The sequence below is a fragment of the Moschus berezovskii genome, chromosome 3, assembly GCF_049115385.1.
Source record: "Moschus berezovskii isolate FMDL1 chromosome 3, NW_MosBer_1.0, whole genome shotgun sequence".
Lineage (NCBI taxonomy): Eukaryota > Metazoa > Chordata > Mammalia > Artiodactyla > Moschidae > Moschus > Moschus berezovskii.
This window is the reverse complement of record NC_142462.1, coordinates 37,663,344-37,688,114: the sequence shown is the minus strand read 5'-3', so window position 1 is coordinate 37,688,114 and position 24,771 is coordinate 37,663,344. Positions and strand designations below refer to the sequence as shown.

The 24,771-nt window shown below is 43.2% G+C and overlaps 1 protein-coding gene across 3 annotated transcripts in view; it reads left to right on the top strand.

Annotated features, from left to right (window-relative positions):
* The window catches only part of CDCA7L (cell division cycle associated 7 like), a 52,175-nt gene that overhangs the window by 18,587 nt on the left and 8,817 nt on the right, over window positions 1-24,771 (top strand). Inside the window, exons 2-3 of one of the 3 annotated variants that reach the window (XM_088833655.1) lie at window positions 17,258-17,398; window positions 21,777-21,905. In XM_088833655.1, coding sequence (XP_088689781.1) covers window positions 17,258-17,398; window positions 21,777-21,905 — 270 coding nt within the window. Of the gene's footprint in view, window positions 1-17,257; window positions 17,399-21,773; window positions 21,906-24,771 lie in introns of all 3 variants that reach the window. The other 2 variants (XM_055420563.2, XM_055420564.2) reach the window with 2 other exon arrangements.

Below are 24,771 nucleotides of genomic sequence, written 5' to 3'. Positions count from 1 at the left end.
ACCAAAAATTGCGTTGTGAACGGAATGGAGCAAGGGTGAATAAAAATGCCACCTAAGTTCCTACCATTCAGAAGGTGAATATTTCTTTTTTCTTTTCTCTTTCCCTTAAATTTTTATTTTATATTGGACTGTATTTGATTCACAATGTTGTGTTAGTTTAAGGTGTACATCAACTGATTCAATTATACATAGACATGTGTCTGTTGTCAAGTCCTTTTCCCATTTAGGTTATTCTAGAATACTAAGTAGAGTTCCTTGTGCTATATAGTAGGTCTGTGTTGTCACTTTTAAATATAGTGGTGTGTATATGTCAGTCCAAATGCTTGATCTATCCCCTCCCCCATGCTTGCCCCCTGATAACTCTTAAGTTCATTCTCTAAGTCTGTTTCTGTTCTGTAAATAAGTTCATTTGTATCATTTCTTTTTAGATTCCACATATAAATGATACATGATTATTTGTCTTTGTCTGACTTAACTTCATTTACTATGATAATTCCTAGGTCCATCCATGTTGCTGCAGATGGCGTTGCTTCATTTTTTATGGCTTAGTTATATTCCATTGTATATATGTACCATATTTTCTTTATCCATTTATTTTTCAGTGGAAATTTGTTTCCATGTTTTGGCTATTGTGAGTAGTGCTGCAGTGAACATAGGGGTACATGTATCTTTTTGAATTATAGTTTTGTCTGGGTATATGCCCAGGAGTTGGGATTGCTAGGTCATATGGTAATTCTATTCTTAGTTTTTCTGAGGAACCTCTATACTGTTTTCCATTGTGACTGTATCAGCTTACATTCCCACCAACAGTGTAGGAGGTTTTCCTTTTCTACACACCCTCTCCAGCATTTGTTATTTGTAGACTTTTTAATGATGGCTGTTCTGACTGGTCTGAGGTGATCTCATTGTAGTTTTGATTTACATTTCCCTAATAATTAGTCATGAACATCTTTCATGTGCCTACTGACCATCTGTGTGTCTTCTTAGGGGAAATGTCTATTAAGACCTTCTGCCCATTTTCAGTTGGGTTGTTTGGTTTTTGTTGTTCAGTTCAGTTCAGTTCAGTCGCTCAGTCGTGTCCGACTCTCCGCGACCCCATGAATCACAGCACGCCAGGCCTCCCTGTCCATCACCAACTCCCGGAGTTCACTCAAACTCATGTCCACAGAGTCGGTGATGCCATCCAGCCATCTCATTCTCCGTCGTCCCCTTCTCCTCCCGCCCCCAACCTTTCCCAGCATCAGAGTCTTTTCCAGTGAGTCAACTCGTCGCATGAGGTGGCCAAAGTATTGCAGTTTCAGCTTTAGCATCAGTCCTTCCAATGAACATCCAGGATTGATCTCCTTTAGAACGGACTGGTTGGATCTCCTTGCAGTATAAGGGACTCTCAAGAGTTTTCTCCAACACCACAGTTCAAAAGCATCGATTCTTCAGCGATCAGCTTTCTTTACAGTCCAACTCTCACATCCATACATGACCACGGGAAAAACCATTGCCTTGACTAGACGGACTTTGGTTGGCAAAGTAATGTCTCTGCTTTTTAATATACTATCAAGGTTGGTCATAACTTTCCTTCCAAGGAGCAAGCGTCTTTTAATTTCATGGCTGCAATCAGTATCTGCAGTGATTTTGGAGCCCAAAAAAATAAAGTCTGACACTGTTTCCGCTGTTTTTCCATCTATTACCCATGAAGTGATGGGACAAGATGCCATGATCTTTGTTTTCTGAATGTTGAGCTTCAAGCCAACCTTTTCACTCTCCTCTTTCACTTTCATCAAGAGGCTTTTGAGTTCCTCTTCACTTTCTGCCATAAGGGTAGTGTCATCTGCATATCTGAGGTAATTGATATTTCTCCCAGCAATCTTGATTCCAGCTTGTGCTTCTTCCAGCCCAGCGTTCCTCATGATGTACTCTGCATATAAGTTAAATAAGCAAGGTGACAATATACAACCTTGACGTACACCTTTTCCTATTTGGAACCAGTCTGTTGTTCCATGTCCAGTTCTAACTGTTGCTTCCTGACCTGCATACAGGTTTCTCAAGAGGCAGGTCAGGTGGTCTGGGATTCCCATCTCTTTCAGAATGTTCCACAGTTTATTGTGATCCACACAGTCAAAGGCTTTGGCATAGTCAATGAAGCAGAAATAGATGTTTTTCTGAAACTCTCTTGCTTTCTCCATGATCCAGCGGATGTTGGCAATTTGATCTCTGGTGCCTCTGCCTTTTCTAAAACCTGCTTGAACATCTGGGAGTTCACGATTTACATACTGCTGAAGCCTGGCTTGGAGAATTTTGAGCATGACTTTACTAGCGTGTGAGATGAGTGCAATTGTGCGGTAGTTTGAGCATTCTTTGGCATTGCCTTTCTTTGGGATTGGAATGAAGACTGACCTCTTCCAGTCCTGTGGCCACTGCTGAGTTTTCCAAATCTGCTGGCATATTGAGTGCAGCACTTTCACAGCATCATCTTTCAAGACTTGAAATAGCTCAACTGGAATTCCATCACCTCCACTAGCTTTGTTAGTAGTGATGCTTTCTAAGGCCCACTTGACTTCACATTCCAGGATGTCTGGCTCTAGGTCAGTGATCATGTTATTGTGACTATCTTGGTCGTGAAGATCTTTTTTGTACAGTTCTTCTGTGTATTCCTGCCACCTCTTCTTAATATCTTCTGCTTCTGTTAGGTCCATACCATTTCTGTCCTTTATTGAGCCCATCTTTGCATGAAATGTTCCCTTGGAATCTCTAATTTTCTTGAAGAGGTCTCTTGTTTTTCCTATTCTGTTGTTTTCCTCTATTTCTTTGCATTGATCACTGAGGAAGTCTTTCTTATCTCTCCTTGCTATTCTTTGGAACTTGTAAAAGCTGTTTGTATATTTTAAGCCCTTGTTGGTTGCATCATTTGCAAATACTTTCTCCCATTCCATAGGTTGTCTTTTCCTTTTCTTTTTTTTATCATTTCCTTTGCTGTGCAAAAGCTTATAGGTTTGATTAGACCCCATTTATTTCTAGTTTTATTTCCATTATTCTAATGGATCCAAAAAGAGACTGCTGCAGTTTATGTCAAAGAATATTGTATATTTTCCTGTAAGATATTTTTAGTATCCAGTCTTACATTTAGGTTTTTAATCCATTTTGAGTTTATTTTTGTGTATGACATTGAAGAATATTCTGGTTTTTTTACATATAGCTGTCCAGATTTTCCAGCACCACTTATTGAAGGGACTGTCTTTTCTCCAAGGTATATTCTTACCTACTTTGTTGATGATTCATTGACTGTTGGTGTATGTTTTTTTTTTTCTGGGCTTTCTATCCTGTTACATTGGTTTGTATTTCTTTTTCTGTACCAGTATCATATTGTTTTGATTACTGTAGCTTTGTAGTATAGCCTGAAATTAGGGACCCTGATTCCCTCAGTTCCGTATTTCTTAAGGTTGCTTTGGCTATTTGGTGTCTTTTGTGTCTCCATAGAGACTTTTTTTTGTCTGGTTCTGTAAAAAATGCCCTTGGTAAGTTGATAGGTATTGCATTGAGTCTGTAGATTGTCTTGGGTTGTATAGTCATTTGGACAATGTTGATTCTTCCAATCCAAGAACACAGTATATCTGTCTGTGTTATCTTCGACTCCTTTCATCAGCATCTTATAGCTTGCAAGGTATAGGTTTTTTGCTTCTTTAAGTAAGTTTATTCCTAGGTATTTTATTCTTTTTATGTGATGATACATGAGGTTGTTTATTCAATTTCTCTTTCTGATCTTTTGTTGTTATGGCAATGGCAAGCCACTCCAGTACTATTGCCTAGAAAATCCCATGGATGGAGGAGCCTGGTAGGCTGCAGTCTGTGGGGTCGCTAAGGGTCGCACACGACTGAGCGACTTCACTTTCACTTTTCACTTTCCACTTTCACACATTGGAGAAGGAAATGGCAACCCACTCCAGTGTTCTTGCCTGGAGAATCCCAGGGATGGGGGAGCCTCGTGGGCTTCCGTCTATGGGGTCACACAGAGTCGGACACGACTGAAGTGACTTAGCAGCAGCAGCAGCAGCATGTATTAATTTTGTATCCTGCAGTTTTACCTAATTCATTGATGAGGTCTAGTGTTTTCTGTAGCATTGTTTGGATTTTCTATGGTTAATATCAAATCATCTGGACACAGTGACAATTTTACTTCTTCACTTCTAATTTGGATTTCTTTTATTTCTTTTTCTTCTCTGATTGCCAAGGCTTGGACTTCCAAGTCTATCTTGAATAAAAGTGATGAGAGTGGACATTCTTGTTTTGTTTCTGACGTTAGACGAAGTGCTTTCAGCTTTTCAGCATTGAATATGATGTTAGTTGTAGGTGTGTTATATATGGCCTGTATTATGTTGAGGTAGGTTCTTTCTATGCCTCCTTTCTGGAAAGTTTTTATAAATGGGTGTTGTATTTTGTAAAAAACTTGTTCTACGTCTGTTGAGATGATCATATGGTTTTTATTCAGCAATTTGTTAATGCAGTATATCACACTGATTGATTTGTGCATATTGAAAAACCCTTGCATTACTGGGGTGAGTTCCACTTGATCATGGTGCTTGATCTTTTTAATGTGTTGTTGAATTCAGTTTGCTAGTATTTTGTTGAGGATATTTACATCTATGATCATCAGTGATATTGGCCTGTAATTTTCTCTTTTTGTGGTATCTTTGGTTTTGGTATCAGGGTGATAGAATGAGTTTGGGAGTGTTCATTCCTCTGCAGTTTTTTGGAATAGTTTTAGAAGGATAAGTGTCAACTCTTATCTAAATGAATGTTTGATAGAATTTGCCTGTGAAACAATCAGGTCTTACATTTGTTTTGTTGAGTTTTTTAAATCACAGTTTCAATTTCAGTACTTGTGATAGGTCTGTTCATGTTTGCTATTTCTTCCTGGTTAAGTTTGGAGAGATGGAACCTTTCTAAGAATTTGTCCATTTCTTTTAGGTTGTACATTGCATTGGCATATAGTTGCTTGTGTTAGTCTCTTATGAGTCTTTATATTTTTGTGATGTCTGTTGTAACATCTGTTTCTTACTAATTTTATTGATTTTAACCCTCTCCCTTTTTTCTTGATGAGTCTGGCTAAAGATTTCTCGATATTATCTTTTCAGAGAACCAACTTTTAGTTTCATTGGTCTTTTCTATTGTTTTCTTCATCTCTATTTCATTTATTTCTGCTCTGATCTTTAAGACTTCTTTCTTTCTACTGACTTGGGACTTTGTTAGTTCTTCTTTCTCTGGTTGCTCTAGGGTGTAATGTTAGGTTGTTTATATGAGATTTTTCTTGTTCCCTGAGGTAAGATTGCATTGCTATAAACTTCCTTCTTAGAACTACTTTTGTTGCAGCCATAGGTTTTGGATTGTGTTTTTGTTGTCATTTGTCTCTAGGTGTTTTTTTTTTTTTAATTTCCTCTTTGATTTCTTCCGTGATCCATTGATTCTTTCTGCCTCCATGAATGTTTGTGCTTTTGGGTTTTTGCTTCTCTTAATTTCTAATCTTGTAGCATTGTGGTTGGAAAAGATGCTTGATGTGATTTAAATTTTCTCAAGTTTGGCAAGACTTGCTTTGTGCCCCACCATGTGATCAATCCTGGAGAATGTTCCAGGTGCGCTTGAAAACAGTGTGTATTCTGCTGTTTGGGGATGGAATGCTCTATAAATATCAGTGAAGCCCATCTGGTCTTTTGTGTCATTTAAGGCCTGTGTTTCCTTATTGGTTTTTCTGCATAGATGATCAGTCCATTGATGAAAGTGAGGTGTTAAAAGTCCCTCACTATTGCTGTGTTACTGTTGAATTCTCCTTGTATGGCTGTTAGTGTTTGCTTTGTATACTGAAGTGCTCTTATCTTGACTGCATGTATATTTACAAGTGTCATATCTTCTTGGATTGATCCCTTGGTCATATGTAATGTCCTTCCTTGTGTCTTGTAACACTATATTTTAAAGTCTGTTTTGTCTGATAAGAGTATTGCTGCTGCTGCTAAGTCGCTTCAGTCGTGTCCGACTCTGTGTGACCCCATAGACGGCAGCCGACTAGGCTCCGCCGTCCCTGGGATTCTCCAGGCAAGAACACTGGAGTGGGTTGCCATTTCCTTCTCCAATGTGTGAAAGTGAAAAGTGAAAGTGAAGTCGCTCAGTCATGTCTGACTCATAGCGACCCCATGGACTGCAGCCCACCAGGCTCCTCCATCCATGGGATTTTCTAGGCAAGAGTACTGGAGTGGCTTGCCATTGCCTTCTCTGAAGAGTATTGCCACTTCAGCTTTATTTTGATTTTCATATGCATGGAATATCTGTTTCCATCCCCTTTAAGTCTGTGTGTCCCTAGGACTGAAGAGTCTTGTAGACAGTAAATGTACAGTCTTGTGTATTTGTATCCATTCAGCCAGTCTGTTTCTTTTGGTTGGAGCATTTAATCCTGTTCAGTTCAGCTCAGTTCAGTTGCTCAGTTGTGTCCGACTCTTTGCGACCCCATGAATCACAGCACTCCAGGCCTCCCTGTAATTGAAGGTAAATATCAATATGTATGTTCCTGTTGACCTTTTCTTATTTTTGTTTTGTGTTTGAGCCATTACCCCCTCGGTAGGAGGTGTGACCAATGTTGTGGTGACCAGGCCTGAACTGGCCTTCCCTTTGCTGTGGTTGTCACTGTCCTTTCAGAGGTGAGTCTGCTCCCTAGATGTTGGAGTGGAAATCCCCAGATATGTTTCTTGTCTGTGTTCTGATCCACAGTGTGAGGTGGGCAAGATTGGAGCACGCCCACTGGAAGGGAAGCTACTGAGTATTCCTCCTTTGGAACTGTTTACCTGTTGTATGAGCTTTTGATTACACTGTTGTTGTCTCTGCTCTCAGCCCCACCTTAACTATGGGTATGCTTGTAATGGGCCCTGGTGTCTTTCAGATGTTGTTTTCACTAGGCCACCAAGCACAGACCCACTGAAGTCAGGTTCCTGGATTTGGAACAGTGATCATAGATCTGGACCCACTGTGGGCTCTGTGAGAGGAGCTCAGACTCTGGTCTGGCTCAGCCCCGACGTGTACATGCCCGCAAGTCTACAGCTACTAAAGCTAGACCCATCTTGGCTATGGGAGCATTTTTTGGCCTTCTAGATGTCTGTAGGCACTGAGTTTGTGAAGTCAGTTGTAGGTCACCCAATTGTGGGGTTATTAATTTGTGAATGGATAGCTAGTTACATGGGGATCTTTTTTGTCATTTTAGGTGTCTGAGGTTCTCTGCTATTGTTCAGCCATTGCTCTGTGAGAATTGTTCCATTTGTAGATGTGTGCTTGATGCCTTGTGTGGAGAGATGAACTCCACGTCCTCCAACTCCACCACCATCTTGACTCCTGATATGTTTTCTCTATATTTTTGCTTTTTCCAAAATGTTACTTAAGTGTATTCAGACAATGTATAGTCTTTTTCACTTGGCATCGTAATGAGGTTTATTCATGTTGTTGCTGTGTTTATCACTAATTTATATTTTTTATTACTGAGTTAAATCCTGTGGTGTGGTTGTTCCACAGTTTGTTTCTCCATTCTCTAGTTGACTTGGATTGTTTGTTGGTTTGAGAATAAAACTGCTAACTGCAAGTTTTGTGTGAACATAACTTTCCTTTTACTTGAGTGACACCTAGGAGCAGGGTTGCTGGATCATGTGCTGAGTGTATATTTAACTTTATAAGAAACTTCCAAATTGTTTTCCAAAGTGGCCATATGATTTTGCATTTCTGCCAACAGTTTATGAAAGTGCCAGTTGCTCCACATCCTTGTCAGCCCTTGGTATTGTCAGGTTTTCAGAGCTATGGTTTTTCCAGTGGTCGTGTATGGATGTGAGAGTTGGACCATAAAGAAAGCTAAGGGCCCAAGAATTGATACTTTTGAACTGTGGTGTTGGAGAAGACTCTTGAGAGCCTTGTGGACTACAAGGAGATCCAACCAGTCCATCATAAAGGAAATCAACCCTGAATATTCATTGGAAGGACTGATGTTGAAGCTCCAATACTTTGGCCACCTCATGCGAAGAACTGACTCATTGGAAAAGACCCTGATGCTGGGAAAGATTGAAGGCAGGAGGAAAAGGAAACTACAGATTGAGATGGTTGGATGGGATCACCGACTGGATGGACATGAGTTTGAGCAACTCCAGGAGTTGATGATGAACAGGGAAGCCTGGCGTGTTGCAGTCCATGGGGTTGCAAAGAGTTGGACATGCCTTACTGAAGTGAACTGAATTTCTGATAGTAGATAGTTATATCTCACTGTAGTTTTAATTTGCATTTTTGTAATGACTGTGGATGTCCAACTGTGGATGTCTCTTCTCATGCTTGTCTGCCATCCATTTATCTTTGGTGAAATGTCTGCTCAACTCTTTTGTGTGTTTTTAAATTGGGTTATTTGTTTATATTGTTAAGTTCTTGAGAGTTCTATATATATTCTGAGTATAGGTCCTTTATCAGATGAATGATTTGCAGGTATTTTCTCCTGTTGGCTTTTTATTCCCTTCAGAGTGTTTATTGAAGAGTTCAGTTTAGTCGCTCAGTCGTGTATGACTCTTTGCGACCCCATGAATCGCAGCACGCCAGGCCTCCCTGTCCATCACCAACTCCCGGAGTTTACCCAAACTCATGTCCATCAAGTCGGTGATGCCATCCAGCCATCTCATTGTCTGTCAGCCCCTTCTCCTCCTGCCCCCAACCCCTCCCAGCATCAGGGTCTTTTCCAGTGAGTCAACCGTTCGCATGAGGTGGCCAAAGTATTGGAGTTTCAGCTTCAGCATCAGTCCTTCCAATGAACACCAAGGACTGATCTCCTTTAGGATGGACTGGTTGGATCTCCTTGCAGTCCAAGGGACTCTCAAGAGTCTTCTCCAACACCACAGTTCAAATACATCAATTTTTTAGCACTCAGCTTTCTTCACAGTCCAACTCTCACATCCATACATGACTACTGGGAAAACCATAGACTTGACTAGATGGACCTTTGTTGGCAAAGTAATGTCTCTGCTTTTTAGTATGCTATCTAGGTTGGTCATAACTTTCCTTCCAAGGAGTAAGCGTCTTTTAATTTTATGGCTGCAGTCACCATCTGCAGTGATTTTGGAGACCAAAAAAATAAAGCCAGCCACTGTTTCCACTGTTTCCCCATCTATTTGCCATGAAGTGGTGGGACTGGACACCATGATCTTCGTTTTCTGAATGTTGAGCTTCAAGCCAACTTTTTCACTCTCCTCTTTCACTTTCATCAAGAGGCTTTTTATATCCTCTTCACTTTCTGCCATAAGGGTGGTATCATCTGCATATCTGAGGTTATTGATATTTCTCCCGGCAATCTTGATTCCAGCTTGTGCTTCTTCCAGCCCAGCGTTTCTCGTGATGTACTCTGCATATAAATTAGACGTTCTTAATTTTAACTGTCTAGTTTTTAACATTTAAAAAAACTGTATTATGTTTGGTGCGTTATCTAAGAACCCAAGGTCACAAAGATTTTCTCCTTTGTGAAACAATAGAAGTGTTACTGTTTTAGGTGTTATATTTAGGTGTGATCCACTTTGAGTCGTGTAAATAGTGCATGGCATGTATATTTCTTATGAACAAACTGATTTAATTATAAGAGATTTAAGGAAATGGCATTGTTTATGGAGAAAATGATATGAAACAGCACCCTTTGTGGAGGGTTGAAGGATTGCTTACACAGATGCAAGATAGTAGACCCTGCAAATTCTGCTGTCCTTGCTATCAAAATTACTTTCAGAACAGTTTTTCAGAATAAGGAGACTGTAATAGCACACACAAATTTCTTTTGTACTGCTCCTTAGGGCTTAAAATGAATCTTGTTTCCAGGTGAAATACACACTAGTGTTCCTAGAAAAAGAAACAGTTCCTGAAGCTTCATAAAAGTCAGCTGTCCAATAAATTGGCTTTAAAGAGAATCTCAGTTACTTTTCCTTCAAAAACTAATAGATGATAAATATGTTCCTCTTGACTGGGTGGTGGTTTGTTTTGTTTTAATCCAGAAGGAATAAATTTAAATATCCTTGATATACAGAAAAGTCTTGATTTAGAAAATTTTACCTGATTTTAAAATTTCTTTATTTCTATGAATTTGTTGATGCTGCTTATCAGTTACTCATATTTATTAAGGACCTCTGAGTATGCACAACTCTATTCGTGCTGCTGGAATGGGGCCGGGTGAGAAAGGCAGATGCCAGCGAGATCCAGAGTGTGCCATGAGAATCACCTGCCTGTAGGAAGGAGGTTAAGATTCATACAAGAGTAGCTGTTGTGAAACAGGAAAAGTCATATCCCTTAAGACAGGAACAGAAAATGAACTGGACCTTTTATACTCAAAGCATGTACTGCAGACCAGAGCATGGGAGCTTGTTAGAAATGCAGAATACCAGGCCTCTGGTGTCCTTTTTTGTTGTGTGTTTTTTTTTTTTTTTAATTTTACTGAGGCTTAACTGACTTATAACAGTGTTACTTTCAAGGGGCACAGTGCAATGATTCAGTATTTATAGGAATTTATAATATTCCACTGTGTGTGTTTGTGACATCTTGTTTATCCATTCATCTGTTGATGGACACTGGGATTGCCTCTGCTTTGCAGCTTTTGAGAATAGTACTGCTGTGAACAAGGACAGGGTCATTTTCTCTACAGTATTTTTGCATTAATTTTTGGCTGCACTGGGTCTTCGCTGTTGCACACAGGCTTTCTCCGTTGTGATGAGCAGGGACTTCTCTCTGGTCATGGTGAGCGGGCTTCTCCTTGCAGTGGCTTCTCTTGTTGTGGAGCGTGACTCTAGGGTGTACAGGCTCAGTCACTCCTCGACGTGTGGGATCCTCCCGGACCAGAGCCGAAACCTGTGTTTCCGACCTTAGTAGGTGGACTCTTAACCATTGGACCACCAAGGAAGTCCCAGGAAGGGCTATTTTTAAAGTTTTTCTTTTAATTTTCTTAACACTTTGTTGTCCAGTACTTCCACTGCCAGGCTCTAGTTAGAGATATTGTCAGTAACATTGGAAATTTTGACTTTTAAAATGTCCTTGGTGTTCCACAAAGCACCGTAAGTTCTGCCATGTGCCTTCCCTGAATGAGTTTAGATCTAGCCTGTAAATCTTTGGTCCTTAGAATTAGAAGCTGACATTTTATAACTGAGAGATTTCTCACCAAGACTAAAGATTACTCAATTCTCTGGGGAGGTTGAAGGTTGAGCATACTGGAGCCCCAAGACTTGGTGGCTTTGCTCTGCTGGGGTGCGGGAGTGACCATCCTTGCTGGACTTGAGTCAGCACTGTACCACGCAGCCTTTCCCTGAGCTGCTGCAGTCATTCCTGCCTGCTTGGTTCCAAAACCTGTTGAGTTTGAGTTCTTTGTTCCCAGAGACGAGCCCCAAGGTAGTTTGCAGGGCAAGTAAGTGAAGTCTGCAGTCATTTCTGAAGCGGTGCAGTGGATGTGACTACTTTGTGTGTAGGTGCTCAGAAATTCTGGGAGAAAGTCTCTTAATTCCTCTTGGATAAAAGGTGACAGCTTGCCTCCTTTGACCCCCTGCACCTTTCCTAGGTAACACACGTTCCCTGGGGAAATGCCTACAAGATCAGATGCTTGCAGGATTTATTGATAATCTGCTCTAGGCCAGGCCTGTGTCAGGTGCTAACTCCATTCTAGCGTCTTTGTTCCAGTCACAGAATTGAATCTAGGGGCCCCCAATTGACCTTTGATGATACATTGTTATCCCAACAAGGACAGAGTGAACAGATACATACAATGTATATGAAAGTAAAGGAAAAAATGGCTGTTTTTAAAAAAATTTTGTTGCTTAGTCGCTCAGTCATGTCTGACTCTCTGCCACACCATGAACTGTAGCCCTCCAGGGTCCTCTATCCATCGGAATTCTCCAAGCAGGAATACTGGAGTGGGCTGCCATTCCCTTCTCCAGGGGATCTTTCCAGCCCAGGGATGGAACCTAGGCCTTCTGCATTGGTGGGTGGATTTTCTACCATCTGAACCATAAATACGCAGTAAATAGCACCTTTTGTTTTTCTTTACAGTCGAGACTTCTGAGGCTCAGAAAAGTCACGCAACCTATTCCAGGTCACATAGCTGTGAATATTAAGTCTTTTCACTTTCGAAGAGAATTCTGATTCCTTTCTGGTTAGTTAGGCTGCATTTATCCTAATATTACGCAAGGTCAGCTACTGTAAGTAAATGCACTAGTTGGGAATATTTAATGTTTTCAGTTTTTTGCTCATATTTTTGGTTTGTTTTGATGTGTCTTTTGATTGGCATTGTAATCAGGTGGAACATAAGCTTTGGGGAAAAGTCTGTGTGCCCTGTCCAGGCTACCTAATAGCTGTTGAGTGGATCACTGCTGAGTGGAACGGGGAAATGACAAATCCTGGGGCCTACAGTGTTGACCTGTGTAGCTGGTCTCACATTAGAAGCATGTCCCTGAGAGTCCTCCTTCGTCAGCTCCTTTGGGTCCCTCGCATGTGATCCTTGCTGTCTTGTTTGCATCTGTTAGTTTGTTGCACTGAAGACACTTGGATATTTTTCAGACTTTTGTTAAATCCCGGGGCTTATGACTGTCTGAAATGCTTCTCTTAATGCCTTTTGAAGTTGGGCAGCAAGAAACAAAGAGCCCTGCATGCCCCAAGAGTGTGTAGTGCTCTTTGCTTTTTAGAAAGTACGTTCTTTGCTTCTGTCCCTGATGGGTAGTCACAGCCTTGCTCTGGGCACCCCTGGAGCAGATGCAGGAGGAGGAGCAGGGCAGATACAGCTCACCACAGTGGCGGCTGTGATGGTGGCCCCAGGGCTAACTGACCGTGGAAGCAATTTGTTTATATCAGCAGCATCTCCGCTCCTTATACGTGCCTCTAGTAAGCCATTCCATTGGGTGCTCCTTCTTCTTTAACTCTTTATGTCAAAGCAGGCCTCTGGGCCAGCGGGATTTTTTGATTCATAGAATGATAAGTCAAAAAGTGCCACTTAAGGGACTGAACTCAATGGCTGTTATGTAAAGTCTAACATACTTCCATAAGTATCATCTGTGTTTCTCTGGTAAGAGTATTTTCTTGGTTGTATTGGTTCTGATGACTAAACAACAATAAAATGTGTCTTTGAAAAGACAGAGGAGCCAAACACTGTTAAATTCACCTTCTTAAAGGAGGAAGAGTTTTAATTTTTCTTCCAAGAACCGTCTCAGATTTAGGCTCTTTTTTTTTTTAGGAGCGCGTCTATGGGGTCACACAGAGTCGGACACGACTGAAGTGACTTAGCAGCAGCAGCAGCATAAATGTTAACAGTATTTTTTCCTATTGTTAGTGGAACTCTAATTCCGTAAGTGTCTGCCTGTTTGTCTCTTGAAGTGATTTCATTAGATGGTTGGTAATTAACCGTCTGACATTATTAATCTTGTATTCAGAGTCTGGATTTGTGTTCTCTGGAAGCCAAGTGTTAAACTTCTTTTGGTTGAACCATTGGCTATCTAATCATTGTTACACAGGAAGCATTAAAATCATGATAAAAATGAGCAGTTAGGGATTAGTGATCTCTCAAATGAACCTGACTGTTAAATTAATTCAATGCACAGAAAAAAAGGATCCAAAGAATTCAGGAAACTTTTGAATACACATCTCTGTATGCTAGTGCAGCTGTTATTGAAAGGGAGGTGTGGGGAAACCCTGAAACCCTTTCAGGGTTCCATGAGGACAAAGTTATTGTCATAATATTAAGACCCTTTTTGCCTTTTTTTGCCATGTCAATATTTGCACCGATGGTGCAAAAGTGAAGGCAGGGAAAACTGCCTGTCCTTAGCGTGAATGAAGGCAGTGGCTTCAGACTGTACTAGTTAATGGCCATCTATTTCTTCATCTCCATGCCACCAGTAAGCATGTCTTCCTGTAGCAGTAAAAATTATTTTATTAAAAGCTCGACCCTGAGGGCATCTCTCTTATGTAATGCCTAATGGCATGTGAGGTACACAGAAAGTATCTTTCATGCCCAAGTACAACCGTGGTCTGGTTATCTCAGGGAAGAGACCTGGGACCTAGCAGGACTGCCCTGAGTACAGCAAGAGTTCCAAAGAAGTCTTGAGCTTGATTGATTGCTGTTGTCAGTGGTGTTGGTAGCTGTATTGGTGGGATGTCTGAAACTGTTTTGTGTGTACTGTGGATAGAGCAAGTGGGTAGGTCTATAAGAAGTACCAGGAATTAGGGTTTTCATTGTGGGGAGGGAGATACTACTGGGCTGAGGGAAATGAGCAAGAATCCTGTCATGCTGGGTATGAATTCAAGATGTCACACTGAACTCGACACCTTTGCTCTGTCCTGCCTTCCCTGATGGCTCAGTTGGTAAATAATCTACTTGCAACACAGGAGACCTGGCTTCGATCTCTGGGTGGGGAAGATTCCCCTGGAGAAGGAAATGGCAGCCCACTCCAGTATTCTTGCCTGGGAAATCCCATGGATAGAGGAGCCTGGTGGACATATAGTCAAAAAGAGTCAGACACTACTGAACGACTAAACCACTACCACCTTGCTCCGTCCAGTCAAAGCAATGATACTCTACTTGCAAAGAGCACACCTAGGCCTCAGAGCTTAATTTCCAAATGCCCGGGCTCCTTGGAGAGTGGCTGATTCACAGTCTGAGGCAAGTACAAGGCTAGCTTGGCGTGCTTGTTGGATCAGAAAGCAAGGAGGTGCTCAGAGACTATTAGGGTTGTGTCAGCATGACATAGAGTTTGGCTTGAAGGAGCTGCTGATGGCTGAGTTTGGGACAATTTGAGCATGAGAAAGAATGATGAAACAGTAATGAGTAATAATAACACGCTGACTTTAAAAAAGTCCACGAAACTACCTGGGAGGGAGGGAGAGAGGGACAGACTGGAAGAGAGAGAATATTACATTGCAGGAGAATGCCACCTAATATATGAAAGAGGAATAGTATCAATATTTGAAAATCACTTGTAACCCCTGAAGTGGTAATTGATTCAGGTGAAAGTTAACAGCTGATATGGAAACCGCTCTCAGGGAGAATGGACAGTCACAGAACGTCAGTGTCACCCTGGTTTTACTTATTAAGTACCACGGGCTATCAAAACACTTTTGCTAAGAAGAAATCCGGCAGACCCCACTTTAACATGATGATCAAACAGCATCAGCACTAAAGACAAAACCAGGTGTCATGGGCTACCTGCAGAACACAGCACTGCCCACAAAGTAGTCTGGCCCAAAAGAAGCAGTCTTGAGTCTGACTGAGCCTCTAGTTCTAACCACCAAATTATAGGAAATCCAAAGGGACCGAAGAGTCTGTTAAAATACCATCCTGGGGCTGCGAAAACTAGAAAACCAAAAACCTCTAGACTCAGCCAAACTCTGCAGTCAGATGAACCAGTCTCTTCAAAGATCAGTTGTGAGAACACAACACGAAGGAGACATGAAGAAGGACGTGAGACGCATTGACCAGTGTATGGACCTTATTTGGATCCTGACACGAGTACATTTGGGAGTAGAAAAAAATAAGTTAATAATGATTCTGGACACAGACTGTATATTTGCTGGTAACACTGGGTGAAGTTACAGTATGTTTACAGTTTTAAAATAATTTGGAAGGAGGGCAGTTGGGTCTGGATACAGATGGAACAAGACTAGCTGTCGATGAATCATTGCTAGGGTGTTCACATGTGTATTCATGACACTATTCCATATACTTAGGAATATATTTGACAGTTTTATAATTAAAGATACTGCTAATTAATAGGGGATAGCCTGACGTTTGGAGAAGGCAATGGCAAGCCACTCCAGTACTCTTGCCTAGAAAATCCCATGGATGGAGGAGCCTGGTAGGCTGCAGTCCATGGGGTCACTAAGGGTCGGACACGACTGAGCGACTTCACTTTCACTTTTCACTTTCCACTTTCACACATTGGAGAAGGAAATGGCAACCCACTCCAGTGTTCTTGCCTGGAGAATCCCAGGGACAGGGGAGCCTGGTGGGCTTCTGTCTATGGAGTCACACAGAGTCGGACACGACTGAAGTGACTTAGCAGCAGTAGCAGTCGCAGCCTGACGTTTTGCACTTCTTAATACAAGGCATTAAGAAACACATGTCCTCTGTATAGAATTGTTGCTAGTAATATTTAACTTGAATCTATCAGAATACAATCAGATAAGCTCAGAATGTGTGTTATTCTACAAGGCAATTTTCTTGGGTTGTCTAAAAAACGTGTTACGAAAAGCAACAAAAAATAGTGTCATAAGAATACCATCAAATGCAACGAGTGATCCTTGCTTGAGTGGATCCCTTTTGCCCGTAAAAAGTTATGAAAGACATAACTGAAAATAATAAATGATGTTATTGAATAGGTATCATTTGGGGTATGATTATGGTTGTGTGATTCTGTAGGAGAATGTCCTTATTCTTGGGAGATGTGTACTGAAGTATTTTAGGGTGAATTGTATGGTGTCTGCAAATTACTTGAAACGTGTGGATTAGGTTGCCTCATATTAAATCACTGTTTTCCTAGGTTGGAAACATTCAAATATCAGCAGATGCCTAAGGTTTAAGCTAATATTTGTTGAAAGAGAAATAAAGCAAGTGGGGGTTCCAGGTGAAGCATATACAAATGTTTGTACTATTCACCTTTCTGTGGGTTTGAACTTTTTCAACATAGTTGAGAACAAACAGGTAGTCAACATATAAAAATGGACTCTCATCAAATACATGTTTGTGAGATTAAATGTGCTGACAACATTCTCTCTGGGGATAATTGCCTGTAATAGTGTTTAATAGAAGTAATTCTAAACTACTTAAATTGATTCAGAATATAGAAAAGAAATCTTTATTTCATTATATGAACTTTCATATGACAAAGAAAAGAAAAAATAAAGAACTGTAGGTGGAAACTAAGAAAAAAGGAGCTTAGTGATAAGGAATATTATTTTTTTACATGGATGACATTAGAAAAATGCCTTTTATCTAAATACATATGGCCTTGACATTCCTTGTAAGATAGGATATATCTCTAGAATTTGAAGAGAAAAACTCTTCTTCTTTTCTACCCCTTCCCTGGTTGCCATGAGGTGTCCGTTGAGGCACATTTAGCTCACAGTTATTGGGGTCTTACGAGCAGCCATGGCAGACTGATAAAGTCATGGGATGGTAATTCCTGCTCCTGTAGAGAATTTCCCTAAGTGATTATAACAGTCCCTGATTTTGTTCTCCTTTTTTTCCAATTCAAAACAGATCCCTAAAGAAGTGGCTGACATCTTTAACGCCCCCAGTGATGATGAAGAGTTCATTGGTTTCCGAGATGATGTTCCCATGGAAACCCTCTCATCCGAGGAGAGCTGTGATAGTTTTGACTCACTGGAGTCAGGGAAGCAGGTATGAGTGCCTCCTTCCAAGGCATGTATTTGTCTGGAAGCCTGGATCTTAGTTTGGATATTTTTTTAATATGACCATGGTCTGAAATTGGTGGTATCAGTTAATTGTTGAGCATCTTATTTTACCATTAGTGCCTTCATGTTCGGAGAAGGCACTGGCAAGCCACTCCAGTATTCTTGCCTGGAAAGTCCCATGGACGGAGGAGCCTGGTAGGCTGCAGTCCATGGGGTCGCTACGAGTCGGACATGACTGAGCGATTTCACTTTCACTTTTCACTTTCACACATTGGAGAAGGAAATGGCAACCCACTCTAGTGTTCTTGCCTGGAGAATCCCAGGGACGGGGGAGCCTGGTGGGCTGCCGTCTATGGGGTCACACAGAGTCGGACACGACTGAAGTGACTTAGCAGCAGCAGCAGCAGCAGCCTTCATGTTTCAAGAATCTGGTGAGGGTACCTTGCTCAGTTTTGCTGTTTCAGTCCTTTCTGTGTACAAGATTATTTTCCCCATTGAAGAACCTCACACGATCAGATCTGCTTTCTTTGCCCGCTTGGGGCCACAACCTGTGGTGAGGCTGTATTGGGAGTGCTCCCACCCAGCTGGAGGGGGCAGGCGGGTCCCGTTGGAGTGTGTGGTGACCATGCGCCTCTGTGCCCCTGCGATGTGGCTCCATCTGCACCTCACTCATGGAATTGCTGGCAAAAGCACGATTCTTTCATTCATTCCTTTGATCTGTGGTTGACACAGGTTACAGTTCTCAGAGAGGTAGGTTCCTGAAGGTTTATGTTGTGATTTAGTAAGAGTGTGGCCAGAGTATGCAGCCTTCTGCGGCATTTTCTTCTGAGTTCATAATGGCACTCAGAATTCCTCATTCTCCCTTGACCATGGCCTCTCCTCATAGGCAGTGAGTTAAATCCGCCCAGCTTCTACTGGGCAGTAGTGGAGGGAGGCAGTTAATTACGTAAGTGAAGTGCCTGTGTCATGAGGTGGGGTCCGCACCTCACTCGATGGCTCTGCAGCGTGTGACCCCCCTCAGCCGCCGGCTTCCACTGCCCTTGGTCTCTCTCTCCCGCACCTTCTGTTCTTGGTTGGCCTCCCTTCCACTTCCTGTCCCGCACATGGATCTTCTCCACAGTTTTCGTCTTCAGCCCTTCCACTTAGGCCTGGTCTCAGCCGTTGCCTCCCGTTGTTCGTGGTGTGGCTTTTCTCTCCAGCCCCCAATGTACTTCTGATAGCCACTTGGACCCATCTTCATTGTTCAAGGGAAATAGGAAATTTACCATTTCCTGCTGCCCTGGTTGTCTGTCTCTGGCGCTTTTATCTTTTTTTTTTTTATCTTTTATCTCTGTCTTTGGAGCTCTTGACCCCTCCCGCTGCTTGCCCATCTCATCAAGGAGTTGAATCTTCTTCCACCTTCCTCACTTCCATCCCTTCCCTGCTCGCCTCCCTTCAGCTGTTCTTGTCCTCGTGGTCCTTCAGCTGGGCTCTGGTCGCCACACTCCGGTACTCAGAACTCACCAGTCCCTCCGTTGAGTATGCTCAGGCAGTGAGGGCGGCCTACTGGGTCCCCCCGACCCCCGGGCAGCGGCGGACACGTGGACTGTGCGAGCGTGAGGGTGGTGGGCAGCGGGCATCACGGCACAGAGCGGCTGCTCCTGCTGCCGTCACGCCTGCCCCAGGGCCCCCGTTCCCAAGCCCAGCCTCTGCTTGTGTCTCTGTGGCCCAGGACGACACGCTTTCCATGTCAAGTACACTGAATTCATGAGCCTCCCGGGGAACCTGCAGGTACGGTTCCAGTTTCACAGGTGATCAAGCTGAAGCGTGGGAGGTGAGAGATGGACAAGTCCCCACATCTGGGAAGTGACTGGGCTGGGATGTCTCCTGTCTCAGAGCCCCACTTCTCAGCCCCGAGGCTTCCCCGTCTCTCACCCGCAGGCTCAGCTACGGTAGGCGCCCCTCCGCACGCACGATCCTACCCCCAATGCACTCCCCAGACTCCCCCTCCTGCCTCTGCGCTCCCAGCACTTTTCTAGCCTCCATCCCCGTTCAGATCCAGGTCAGACGCTGCTGCCTCTGTGAAGTCTCAGTGGATTTTTTTACTTTCTCTGCACCATGGTGCTGTGTCTCCCTTACAACTCTGATGCTCGCCATGGTGACCTGGGGATTTGTCCAGCTCCCTTACCAAGTGGAGGGAGCTTGTTGGAAGAGGCTCACATTTGAACCGTCTTTCCAGCTTCCCAGATCAGATCCTTTTCCTCTGGTTTCCTGCATGGAGCTCCCATGGACAAAGGATCCTGGTCTCCATGCTCCATGTCTGACTGGCTCAGCTGCCATCACTTTTCAGTCTGTTCATGTTCCATGAGTTTCAGAAGAGGAAAACATCACCATTCTGTTAGCTCCTCTTCTGATCTGTCATTTGCTTACGTTTTGATCGTGGTAGACATAGGTCAGCCAGGCCTATAACATATCACCTGGTACTGATTTTAAGAGATAACAGCCAGTTTTCAGAGAGCAGAGAGCTGTGTAAAGGTTGTAACCAGCAACGTAGGAGGCTGTGTGGAGTGGATGTTTGCTTCGTACAGACCCTCGCTGAAGACAGTTTTCACACCCTGTGAAAGCAGGAGCCTTGGTTTAGGACTGTGGCCGAGCTGGTTTTCTCCATCAGAACTGGCCACCAAAGTCCTGACCTCGCCCTGGCTGACCGCTGCCTGTGAGACCAGCTCATAGCACAGAAGGAGCCAGAGGACTGTGGGTGGGAACTGCTGTCCCCAGGCGTGACCTGCTTGGGCCCGGCAGGGACGTTTGGTAGGCCGTGGATGTGCACAGGGCCCTGTAGACCACAGGAGCCTGTGCAGCAGCCCGGGGCTCTTGGGCCAGGTGTTTCCTGCCCTCGGAGGTGGTGGGTTTCCTTGGGAGCCCACCGCAAGCACCGTTCTTCTTCATGATAAACCCTGGCCTGTGCTTCCCTGCCCCCACCGCATGGGCTCCCGATCCCATCCATTCTAACCCCCAGAGAGAAGCCACGTGAGCTTGCACACAGTCCGTGCAGCGAGTTCTGACGCTGGTCTCCCCGAAACAATTTGAATTTCACTTTAAAGAAACTTCTCTTTTGTGGTGATTTTTTATTTTTTTAAAAGCAGCTGCACCACAGCTATCAACAAAGGAACAAAATAATTTAGCTCAGCACACTTACTCCAATTATCCATAATAATTCATAGGAGACATTTTTAAGCCTAAAAAAAATGCTGGATATAGGCATTTCTTTCTCTGTCCCCCTGGAAGTTTTTTCCACTCATCTATTATATATATTTTTCTCCAGAGATTATCTGAGCTCGAAGAAGTATGTAATTAAAGTCAGGGAGAAGGCGGCGGGGGGAGAGACTCTAGCCGAGAGTGGTGTGACGAGGGGTCAGTGCTATATTGGGTATGGAGGGAGGGACGCTCATGGCGTTTGGGGACACAGGCTCCAGGCTTGGCTGCCGGCTTGGAGGAGGCTGGTTTGTGGGTCCCCGTTCTGTCCCGAAATTCATTCTTTTCCCCTCCTTTCTTTCAAGTTTGCCACTTACTTCTGTGAGTTAAAAGACAGAAAAAGTTACATGTTCTTTCTGAGCCAGCCGTGGACCATCTTTGCCGGGGCTCCTTGGTGCCTGTGGGTGGTGGCGTGTCTCCGCTCCCACGAGAGAGACAGGGCTTGCCAGGGATGGGGGGTCGGAGCTCTTCCGTCAGTCCCCTGTGTGGTGGGTCATGGAGCTCCTGCGCCCCCTCAGCGGTGGGCGGGGAGGGGCATGGAAGCCTGCGGCCCGTCCCTGCGGGGAAGCCTGCTCTGTGTGAAGGGCCGTCTCCCCTCGGAGGAGCCCAAAGGGTCCTGTTAGACAGGAGAGCCAGCGTGTGGGAAAGCTAGGTTTTCTCCTGTCATCTTCTCTAGTATGTTTCCCGTTCTGTGTGAAAGTGGACGTTTCTGATGGCCCGTGCTGGAGGGAAAAACTGAATTCTATCCATCCTTATTGGTCAACCAGCGGACAAAGGCTGTGGCCATTCTGATTTTTGGAAATTGTTCCGTTGGTGGGTCTAAAGTTCTGCAGACTCCAGAAAATATGTATATATGTGTGTGTCTGTGTGTTTATTGTGTTAAAATATACATAAGATTTACTGTTTAATCATTTTTAAGTGCAGGTGAGTCCCCGGTGTCCTGCCTGCAAGACACTTGAGCGGCGCTGAGTACCTTCACAGTGTTGCGCAGCCTCTGCTGTGATCTATTTCCGGAATTTTTTCATCATCTCAGACAGAAACTCTGTACACATTAAACAATCACTCCCGTTGCCCCCGGCCTCTGTTTTTCCTTTTTTCCATGACACGGATGTGTGTTTTCAATTTAGCAGGAGGTGCGTTTCCATTCCAAATACTTCACAGAAGAACTCAGAAGAATTTTTATAGAGGACACTGACTCAGAGATGGAAGATTTTGAAGGATTTACGCAGACTGATCTCAATGTTAATAGTAACCCAGAGGTAATGGAAATAATTATCCACGTGAGGGAGTGTGGGTTGTAGTATTTTTAGTCCTGTTTCTGAATTGTACTGTTACTTGTAAGAAGTCTCTTCACACATGAAAAGGTTTTACTTTTTCTTACATGTTCATCTTCTAAGCCAGTTCAGTTCAGTTCAGTTGCTCAGTCGAGTCCAGCTCTTTGTGACCCCATGAATCACAGCACGCCAAGCCTCCCTGTCCATCATAAACTCCCGGAGTTCACTCAAACTCATGTCCATCGAGTCAGTGATGCCATCCAGCCATCTCATTCTCTGTCATCCCCGTCTCCTCCCACCCCCAGTCCCTCCCAGTATCAGAGTCTTTTCCAGTGAGTCAACTCGTCGCATGTGGTGGCCAGAGTATTGGAGTTTCAGCTTTAGCATCAGTCCTTCCAATGAACGATCTCCTTTAGAATGGACTGGTTGGATCTCCTTGCAGTCCAAGGGACTAACAAGAGTCTTCTTCAGCACCACAGTTCAAAAGCATCCATTCTTCGGTGATAGCTTTCTTCACAGTCCAACTCTCACATCCATACATGACCACGGGAAAAACCATAGCCTTGACTAGACTGACCTTGGTTGGCAAAGTAATGTCTCAGCTTTTTAATACACTATCCAGGTTGGTCATAACCTTCCTTCCAAGGAGTAAGCGTCTTTTAATTTCATGGCTGCAATCAGCATCTGCAGTGATTTTGGAGCCCAAAAAAATAAAGTCTGACACTGTTTCCACTGTTTCCCCATCTATTTCCCATGAAGTGATGGGACCAGATGCCATGATCTTTGTTTTCTGAATGTTGAGCTTCAAGCCAACCTTTTCACTCTCCTCTTTCACTTTCATCAAGAGGCTTTTGAGTTCCTCTTCACTTTCTGCCATGAGGGTGGTGTCATCTCCATATCTGAGGTTATTGATATTTCTCCCGGCAATCTTGATTCCAGCTTGTGTTTCTTCCAGCCCAGCGTTCCTCATGATGTACTTTGCATATAAGTTAAATAAGCAAAGTGACAATATACAACCTTGACGTACTCCTTATCCTGTTTGGAACCAGTCTGTTGTTCCATGTCCAGTTCTAACTGTTGCTTCCTGACCTGCATACAGGTTTCTCAAGAGGCAGGTCAGGTGGTCTGGGATTCCCATCTCTTTCAGAATGTTCCACAGTTTCTTGTGATCCACACAGTCAAAGACTTTGGCATAGTCAATGAAGCAGAAATAGATGTTTTTCTGGAACTCTCTTGCTTTCTCCATGATCCAGCAGATGTTGGCAATTTGATCTCTGGTGCCTCTGCCTTTTCTAAAACCTGCTTGAACATCTGGAAGTTCACAGTTCACATATTGCTGAAGCCTGGCTTGGAAAATTTTGAGCATGACTTTACTAGCGTGTGAGATGAGTGCAATTGTGCGGTAGTTTGAGCATTCTTTGGCATTGCCTTTCTTTGGGATTTGAATGAAAACTGACCTTTTCCAGTCCTGTGGCCACTGCTGAGTTTTCCAAATTTGCTGGCATATTGAGTGCAGCACTTTCAGAGAATCATCTTTCAGGATTTGAAATAGCTCAACTGGAATTCCATCACCTCCACTAGCTTTTTTCGTAGTGATGCTCTCTAAGGCCCACTTGACTTCACATTCCAAGATGTCTGGCTCCAGGTGAGTGATCTCGGCATCGTGATTACCTTGGTTGTGAAGATCTTTTTTGTACAGTTCTGTGTATTCTTGCCACCTCTTCTTAATATCTTCTTCTTCTGTTAGGTCCATAACATTTCTGTCCTTTATTGAGCCCATCTTTGCATGAGATGTTCCCATGATATCTCTAATTTTCTTGAAGAGATCTCGTTTTTCCTATTCTGTTGTTTTCCTCTATTTCTTTGCATTGATTGCTTGAGGAAGGCTTTCTTATCTCTCCTTGCTATTCTTTGGAACTCTGCATCCAGATGCTTATATCTTTCCTTTTCTCTTTTGCTTTTTGCTTCTCTTCTTTTCACAGCTATTTGTAAGGCCTCAGACAGCCATTTCGCTTTTTTGCATTTCTTTTCCATGGGGATGTTCTTGGTCCCTGTCTCCTGGACAATGTCACGAACCTCCGTCCAGAGTTCATCAGGCACTCTGTCTATCAGATCTAGTCCCTTAAATCTATTTCTCACTTCCAGTGTATAATCATAAGGGATTTGATTTAGGTCATATCTGAATGGTCTAGTGGTTTTCCTTACTTTCTTCAATTTAAGTCTGAATTTGGCAATAAGGAGTTAATGATCTGAGCCACAGTCAGCTCCTGGTCTTGTTTTTGCTAACTGTATAGAGCTTCTCCATCTTTGGCTGCAAAGAATAGAATCAATCTGATTTCGGTGTTGACCATCTGGTGATGTCCATTTGTAGAGTCTTCTCTTGTGTTGTTGGAAGAGGGTGTTTGCAGTTAGCAAAATATAAAAATTGGCTATTCCAGAGTGAATTCCTGGTCCAGCGATCCATTATGCTCTTAGGGAAAAATCTAGTTATCTTTCCCAGGTACTTTTGGAGTTTGGGGGTGTGTGTCTCAGGCGTCCCTTTTTGTCCTTACTGGAGAATTTAGTTCAGATGTTTGGCACCTCTTCTCTCTGAAAAGAGGAGCGTGTGTCTGAGAGCAACAAGTTCCTGAAAGTCATCTCTTGTTGTGCGGTAAGTAATGTTCTTGGGTTTGGAGTTACTTTGGCAGAAATTTGGCTGTGGAACAAACATGAGCGTTTCTCTCTGCAGTCTTGATTTGGATCACACTGTGGTTTTTATGATACAGATACCCTGGGCCTGCCTGATTCTGAAGGGAACCCCTCAGCACTTTGCCATCAAGAGACTTGTTGGCTGATCTCTTCCTTTTATTCC